At 43.9% G+C, this 8,838-nt stretch overlaps 1 protein-coding gene across 2 annotated transcripts in view; it reads left to right on the top strand.

Moving 5' to 3' along the window:
* Positions 1-8,838, top strand: part of LOC103726177 (nmrA-like family domain-containing protein 1) — a 36,991-nt gene that overhangs the window by 12,762 nt on the left and 15,391 nt on the right. For both annotated transcript variants that reach the window (XM_008823621.3, XM_029558914.1), the window contains exon 2: positions 5,484-5,722. In XM_008823621.3, coding sequence (XP_008821843.1) covers positions 5,484-5,722 — 239 coding nt within the window. The remainder of the gene's footprint in view (positions 1-5,483; positions 5,723-8,838) is intronic.

An 8,838-nucleotide genomic window follows, 5' to 3' on the forward strand; every position in this document is an offset into this window, starting at 1 on the left:
GGGGGAAGAAGGGGGGGGGGGGGAAGCAGGTAGGATTAGGGTCTGGAAGTGTTTACTTTTTCCCTCTTAAGATAAGAGGAAATCTGCCTATCTTATCTTTGGAGGTCAGAGGAAAGGCAGGCTGCTTCTCAGCAGAGTTTGTTCTTCTTGACCTCAAAGATTAAGGTGCTTATCAGTTAAGTTCCCTTTTACAGGCTCCAAAGTCTGTAGGTCCCTGTTGGGGAGGGGGGGCTGCTGCTATTTGGAACCCTAACAGTTAGAGTAGCAAAAAGCCCTATTTAAAAAAAAAAGAAGAAGAAGAAAGAGTATATGACATTATCAGAAAAATGTGGTGGGGAGATATAGGAGGAGTTAGAGGGGAGGGAGTGGGCATGGATTTGATCAAAACATCTTATATACATGCATAAAATTCTCAAGAAATTATTTTTAAAAAATTACTCTAGAACTTCTATTATGAAGCTAGAATAAATCATTAAGCAGATACCAAAAACAAAAACAAAAACAAAAACAAAAAACTGAGAAAAAGGAGGAGAAATAGTGTAGGGAAAGGAAGGGAAGAAAAAAAAACTAAGAACACTGTCCAGGATTGGAGAAAGTTTTGCATCCAATACAATTACATCTGGGCTATGGTTAGTTGAGCCTAGCATAGGTCATTAGCATACTCAGGGCTCAGTTTCAGGAGGGCGTGGTGGCTTACAACCATCATTTCAGTGCTTGGGGGGTAGAGGCAAGAAGATCTAGTGCTCAAGATCAGCACTATGTTGAGTGCAAGGCTATCCTGGGCTACAAGAGACCCTGTCTCAAAGGAAAATTGAAAGCCCCAAACAACCTGGGCATAGTAGCACCAGCCTGTAATTTGAGCACTCAGGAGACTGAGGCAGGAGGAGTACTGCAAATTCAAGGCCAGATTGGCTACATAGTGAGTGTCAGGGCCACATAGCAAGACCCTCTCTCAAACAAGCCAACCAGCCAAACAAAAACAATCTCCCACCCAAACTTACAAAACCTGGTCAGGAAAGCAAGCACTAAGGAATAAGTAAGGAATAAGCAACTTCTTTCAGAAGAAAGAAAAGGGCAAGAGAGATAAAAACCTCCAGACAGTGGTGATATGAAGGTGTTCACCTCACTTCTTGTGCTTAACCACCCCCACTCCCCCCACCCCTGTTGCAGGAGAGGTCTAGTCTTCCATGAGCAGTTTATTCCAGCTAGCAATGACTCAGAGGATTCCCGTTCAAAGTCAGACTCCCATCATAGTAAGGTTTTTCCTTTATATCATTCTACCCCTTCATCTTCCTTACATGGTAAGACATATTCTCATTGGTTACTCTAAGGCTACAGGGTACTGACATTAAGAGTACAGGAATGTGGGGTTGGATTGATGGCTCATCGGTTAAAGTTCCAGGGAAATTTGATGCCCTCTTCTGACCTCCAAGGCACTACACAACATGAGTGTGCAGGCAATACTCATACATATAAAATCAAAATAAGTAAAATATTTTTTTTAAAAAGGAGTATGTGCCGGGCATGGTGGTGCATGCCTTTAATCCCAGCACTTGGGAGGCAGAGGCAGGTGGATCTCTGTGAATTCAAGGCCATCCTGGTCCACATAGTGAGTTCCGGGACAGCTGGGGCTACAGGGAGACCCTGTCTCAAATGGCTGGGCGTGGTGGCACACATCTTTAGTCCCAGCACTTGGGAGGCAGAGGCAGGTGGATCTTTGTGAGTTCAAGGCCACCCTGGTCTACATAGTGAGTTCAGGTCAGCTGGGACTACAGGGAGACCTTGTCTCAAAAAGACAAAAAAATAAAGACCTCCCCCCGAAAAAAGAGTAGGAGAATATGGGGCTGGAGGGATGGATCAGAAGTTGCTGGCTGCTCTTTCAGAGGACCTAGGTTCAGTTCCCAGCACCCACATGACTGCTAACAACTATTCAAAACTCCAGTTCCAGGGGATCTGATGTGCTTTTCTGGTCTCGGAAGGTATTGCATGCATAAGACCACTTAGATACGTGCAGACAAAATACTCATACAGATACTGGGAAGAAACAGCATCCTGGAGAGGGTTCTTTGTCTCATTTATAAAACGATTTATGAATGGGCTCAAATGGAAGCTTTAGGTCATTTTTTTTAGAATTTAAAGAAAAATCTTGGGGCTAGAGAGATGGCTCAGCAGTTAGGAGCACTGGCTGCTCTTGCAGAGGACCTGGGTTTGAGTCCCAGTGCCCACAAAGTGGCTAACAACTGTCAAGAACTCCAGTTCCAGGGGATCCAGTGCCCTCTTCTGACCTCTGCATGCATTGCACTTATATTCATAGAAGCAATACACTCATACAAAAATAAAAATAATAAATGAAAAAAATTTTTTTAATTTTTATTTTATGTGTATGCATGTATTGCCTGCGTGTAGGTAAGTGCACCCGTGTCTTGGAGGTCAGAAGAGGCTGTCAGATCCCCTGGGACTGGAGTTATGGACAGTTGTTGTTGGGGACTCCTGCTGTGTAAGGTAGCAGTCTCTCCATGTCCGGATAGCCCATGGGGCTCGGCATTCATATGCAGAGACTCCTTTTATCAGCAGGGTGCCTTCCTACTCTCTTCCTGACTCATCTTTGAAGTAGCTGTCACAGAAACATGGCCTCTGGCTCTGAAACTGCCAGGTTTTCCTGTGTGATTTTCAGGCACTGTCTGACAGCCTGGCAGGAGCCCACCACCACATGTAAATGAGGCATCCTAAAAGCACCTACCAACTAAGGCTTTGCCACTACCCCCACAGTATAAGTATCCTGGTTTCCCCTTAATAAATCAGAGTTGTATCAGAGCTGTGTCTGAATCCTGCATCTCTCCAGAGAGGGCTGTCTCTTCGTAAACAATGACTCACGAAGGTCCTGCTTTCGCCGTTCCCGCACATCCCCACGTGATCCGGTGGCCGGCGGATTTCGTATCTCGAGGGAGTGCACGGTGGTTTGGAACGGAACCGCCCGGGCAGCTGACAGCGGTCCTCTAGAGCTGCCAGCCCCAGTAGCCGTGGAGAGTCTCAGCAACTTGGTGTGTGACCTGCCGCACCCCAGCAGCGGCCCCACGCCCAGCAGCTGGCGCTCCAAGATCCCTGCAAGCCCATAAGTTGTTAGCTGCCATATGGATGCTGGGATTCGAACCTGGGTCTTCTGTAAGAACAACAAGTGTTCTTAACTGCTGAGCCATCTCTCCAGTCTCCAAATGAAAATTTTTTTAAAAAAGAAAAATCTTCAGGGAAGGCAAGCTGAGGATTGCAGTAGCTGCCTTGAGGAGGAGAATGGAGGAAAGGAGGGAAAAGTCATGAAGCCATGAAGGTTTAGAGCCTGCATGGAAGTCAGACATATGGCAGACTAGCAGCCACATGGTGGGGAGAAGGAAACTTTAAAGAAAAAGTGAAGAAATACAAGATACTGGGGTAGCCCAAAGTGTTAGGGAAAGCATGCTTAGAAAAGGGATATGAAGAAGAAGAGGGAGATTACACTTTTCTGAAAAATTCAGACTCACTGAGAGCCACAGCTCTGTGACTGAGATCGACAAGAACTACACCAGGAGGCAGGGATTCCAAGCAAGAAAAGTTCACCATCTCGTTAATGCACTAGATGTTTCACCAATCTCTTTAGGATGACTTAAGGTGAACCTATATTCCTAGGGGTGGTCCTATGACCAGGTGACCAAGTGATTGACCAGTGAAACTGGAAAGGTGGGACTTTATCCACCCTAGAGATTTTATAGTCTTGACTTAGCTAACCTTTTTTTTTTTTTTAAACAGAATCTCCCTAGTCCCAGGAGCTCACTATGTGAACCAGGCTGGCCTCAGTCTCACTGAGATCCCTCTGCTTCTGCCTCCTGAGGACAGCAATTAAAGGCAAGTGCCACCACACCCAGTGTTTGACCAGCTAATCTTGTGGGACTTTTTTGCTACTCTAACAGTACACATAAAATAAAAATAAAAAAAAAACTGCAGGAATGGGACAAGTCTGCACATGTCTACATTGGTGCTGATGGGTAGACTACTCGATTCTTTGTTCTTTGTTTTCCTGTCTCTTGGCCTAGAAGGAGATCCCACCATACTCCCATTGCCTAGCTTCAGAATGGGGGAGAGAGAACCAATTGGAAGAGTGCATAAAGGTCTACAGATGTAAAGAAATCTCCAGGATAGATAGTCAGTTTGATGGATGAACCCAAATGTCAGTAACCCAGAAGAGTACGTGGAATATATCACAGGGTGTTCAGTAAATATTCACAGGGAACATAAATTAGGCAGAGGATCATTACCATTGGTCATAAACAATATAAAAAAAACAAAATAAAACAAAACAAAAACCTTGTGCAAGAGTTGGGTGTGGTGGTGCACACCTTTAATTCCAGCACAGAGGCAGAGGCAGAGGGACGTGGATCTCTCTGAGTTCCAGGCCACCCAGGGCAGCATAGTGAGATCCTGTCTCAAAAAACAGAAAACAAACAAAAAAGGTGAAACTTTTCAAAGTGTTTTATAAGTATAAACAAAGCCTGGAACTGGGCATGGTGGTGCATGCCTTTAGTCCCAGCACTTGGGAGGCAGAGGCAGGTGGATCTCTTTGAGTTCAAGGCCAGCCTGGTCTACATAGTGAGTTCCAGGCCAGTTGGGGCTATAGGGAGACCCTGTCTCAAAAAGTCCAAAAAAAGAAAAAGTAAATTGGGGGGGGGGGAGAGAGAGACAGGAACCTGTTTTGAAAAACCCCAGTGTAACACGTACATGATAGGTACAAATTTGCGGGAGAACGAGCAAATGGGACACGTTCCCCTGGGGAAGGGAAAATGTCAGCCCATGGATTGTGAGCTGGGGCTTATATATGGGGCCTTCAGAGTGCAGAAAGGGGGAGTTTTTTGGGAAAAATCAAGCGGGGGGGGAGCAGGAAAAGCAGGGCTTGTAAACCTGGCTCCGTTCCGTCTGCCAGCCAGGATCTAGGTCAGGAAGTGTTTACTTTTTTGTCCTAAGATAAGGGAAAAGCTGCTGTGCTAAACAGCTCCTAAAATCTCTGGTTAACAGGCAGAATCAGCTTATCTTGTCTTTGGAGATCAGAGGAAGGCAGGCTGCCTCTTAGAAGAATCTTCTTCCCTTGACTTCAAAGGCCAAGGTGCTTATCAGCTCAGTTCCCTTTTTCAGGCTTGAAAATCCAAAGTCCATGGGTCCCTGTTGGGGAGCAGGGGGAGCTGCTGCTGTTTGAAACCCTAATATTACATCTGCATAATAGTACTGCCCTTGTTGAATCTGTAGGGTCTTGTACCTGGTCACCTGGCCTTCTCCCTTGCAGCCTCTCCTACTCCTCTACCTTCCAAGGCTTCTTCTGCAAAGGTAGTCTAAATAGCTTAAAAGTCGTGGGGACACTGAAATCCTTTGTGGTGCTACAGAAGTGAGAACTACTGAGCTACATCCACTTCCAGTGTGCCTGCATTTTTCCTGACCTTGTATTTCTTCTCTTGACCTTGCAGGGGCTCAGGGTGGCTCAGTGGCCAAGGCCATTCTGGAGAACAAATATTTTGCAGTGAGAGCCCTGACCAGGGACGTGACTCGAAAGAAGGCCCTAGCACTACAGGACCTTGGTGCTGAGATTGCCAGGTGTGACCTAGATGATGCAGCATCTGTGGAAGCAGCCTTAAAAGGGGCCTATGGAGCCTTTGTGGTGACCAACTTCTGGGACCATCTTAGCAAAGAGAAGGAAGTGTGTCAGGTAGGAGTCAATGCATTCCCTCTTTCTTGTTTGAGCCCTTTCCTCTTCCCCAATCTACTTCTGTCTGCCCTGGCCTCAGTCTGGACCCCAAGTAAGCCTCATTCTATAATATCCCTCTGGCACACATGAAGTATATGTACATTAGGTACTTGCTGAGGGTGAAATTAAGGCTATATGACTCCTGTGCAAAGCCAGAGACCATGGCTCTTTGAGGACTCTTGAACAGAGTCAGCCATTACATTCCTCACTTCTTACTGTTTGTAGGTGGTGGCAAGGATGCCCCCATACACTGAGGTTATGTTGATAGCAAAATAGGTGAATAAAATATGATGCGTATATTTCTACTTCAAGCAGAGACTATGGGGGTGAATTAATAAAGGGGACACAGAAAAAAATAAGCAGCAACTAAGCCCACAGTGATGACTCCAGAGGAAACAAAAGTGTGTAGGAAAAGTAAATGCACCTGTACAGTACTGTAGGACTGACCTTTTTTTTTTTTTTAACTATACTGCCACTAAAGCATTTGCATTTTATTAACTATGAAGATGATAGTGAACTGCTAAGTGACATTGTTTTCAGAAGGAATTTAGCCAGATATGTATTGATACGCATGCCGTCAGAGTTGGAAAATAATAACAAAATAACACTTGTTTAGGCTATATAAAATATTTCATATACCAAAATATTAACTCAAAAGATTTTATCATATTTAAAAGTTCAATCTCTGCCATCTCAAAAGCACTCATCATTTTGGCTCAGGCTCCTTACACCTTTATGCAAAAAACAAAATATCTCTAGATGATTACTCTTTATCTTTGGTTTTAATTATGTGTGTTAGTGAGTGGCTGTATATGGGCATTGACACATACAGAATACAAAAAATGCCATTGGGTACCTGTGGTCGCTGGCTGTGGCTGCTCTCCTCTGGCTATGGTCACTCTCCTGCTTTCTCAGCTCCTCCAATCAGTCATCCAGGCCGGACCCCAGGGCTGGTGAGGAGTCTGTGCCAGCATTGCTGCATTCAGACGCAGGAGACCAGGTTCAGTGACACAGATCTGCTTTACTGCAGGAAAATAGGGGCTTATATATGGGTAATGGTCCAATCATTACACAGCATATGGGATCCCTTATTAGCATGGCAGACTAGTATCCTATTACAATAGCGGGCCAGAAGCCCTATTAGCACGATAAGTTTCAGTTTCTCTAAGTTTCGGATTCCTGGAAACCACGTGACTTACATAGTTTTCTCTCTGATAAGAAACAGGAAGCACTGTATTCCAGCATGATAGGTATGTAAAGCAAAAGGCAAAATCAGTCACAAGATTTTCCACAAAAGGTCCCCTGGAGCTGGAATTACAGAGAGTTGTGAACCATTTGATGACTGAGATGAGAGTTAGGGATACAACTACTGTTCTTTGTAAAATCAGTAGGCTCCCAATCACTGAACTACCTCTACAGTCAATGATTATCATTTCCTATGGTCAATAATACTTTTTTAAAAAATAATTTATTGAGAATTTCATACATGCATATAAGGTGTTTTGATCAAATCCATCCCACTCCCTCCCTTCCAACTCCTCCCAATATCTCTCCATCACTTTTTTCTGATAACTTCATGTACTCTTTCTTCTTCTTTGATTTATTTATTTTTTAATTTAAAAAATTTTTTATTTATAGCCGGGCATGGTGGTGTATACCTTTAATTCCAGCACTTGGGAGGCAGAGGCAGGCAGAACTCTGAGTTCAAGGCAACCCTGGTCTACATAGTGAGTTCCAGGACAGCTGGGGCTACAGGGAGACCCTGTCTCAAAAAGATCAAAAAAATTTATTTATTTATTTATTTTTTAAATTTTGTGTGTGTGTGTGTGTGTGTGTGTGTGTGTCTTGCCTGCATGTAGGTAAGTAAACCTGTGTCCTTCAGTGTCCTAAGACATCAGAAGAGGCTGTCAGATCCACTGGGACTGGAGTTACAGACAGTTGTTAGCTGCCATGTGGGTGCTGGGATTCAAACCCGGATCTTCTGCAAGAACAACCAGTGTTCTTAACCACTGAGCAATGTCTCCACCCCCTTATTTATTTTTATGGTGCCTTTGGCTACTCTAACATTCCCCCTCTGAAGAGATAACCCTAAAATCTTTTGAAGATTATATACAAGCTCCCAAATATTTTAGACATTTTTGGCTTTTGGAATGGAGTATGTTGCTATGGAGTATGTTGCTAAGGACACTGTGAGTTTTAGCCAAGAAATTGGCTACTTTTCTTTGGGGTCTTTTTACCCTAACTGCCTAGCCAATTCCTACCTCCTATTCTTATCACACCATCCTCTGAAGAAGTTACCCAAATTGTCAGTAGGGAATCAGGACTCAGACTGCTCTGGCTACTTCCATGCTGAACAGGGATGCAGGGTGAGGCGGGGCTACCCCTTCAGTGGGTCTATCTAAAAGACTCCCAAATTGCATAACTCTTATCTCTAGGTGGAAAAGAAAGTCCTTGAATCATGAATAGGAGATGTGAAGGAGAAGTAAAGGCAAGAGTAATTAGCATTATAAGTTCTAAACAGGGAACTAAAAAGAAGTCAGAACAGAGCAATTTTCAAATGTCCATATGAGAACCCACTGGAATTTCTTGACAAGGGCCTCCAAAAGCATCCCTCTATTGGCTTCCTCCTCACTTTTCTTTTGTCTGCCAAGGCTAGATTCCAGAGTGATGGATTCAGGATTTGCTTTCAGGTATTTTGATAGCTGTTGGAGTAGTTAGAATCAGTGTTAGTTCCCTCTCAAAGGTTTCTAGATAGTTGGAGAAAACAAACTTATCCATCATCTTAGAACAATAGTGGGTTGTCTCCCTTAGCTACAGGTGGGCACTGCAGTATTGGAGACCAAGATTTGAAGTCTTTTATCTGAGCAGCACTGTCTAGTTAGGAACAAAATCATCAATGAGAAATAATTGTCTAAATAACTTTTTATATGGACTTAAGCCTAATGTCTAGGAAGTGTGATCCCTTGAACTCTTAAAGAAATATACTGGTGACTTTACTCTTTGGTTATACTTTCCTTTTGGGTGTTTAAGACCATACAGTTGGCCCAAATAAATCAATTTATTTTTACACTTAAGGT

The sequence above is a fragment of the Nannospalax galili genome, unplaced genomic scaffold, assembly GCF_000622305.1.
Source record: "Nannospalax galili isolate Female #2095 unplaced genomic scaffold, S.galili_v1.0 scaffold1349, whole genome shotgun sequence".
NCBI lineage: Eukaryota > Metazoa > Chordata > Mammalia > Rodentia > Spalacidae > Nannospalax > Nannospalax galili.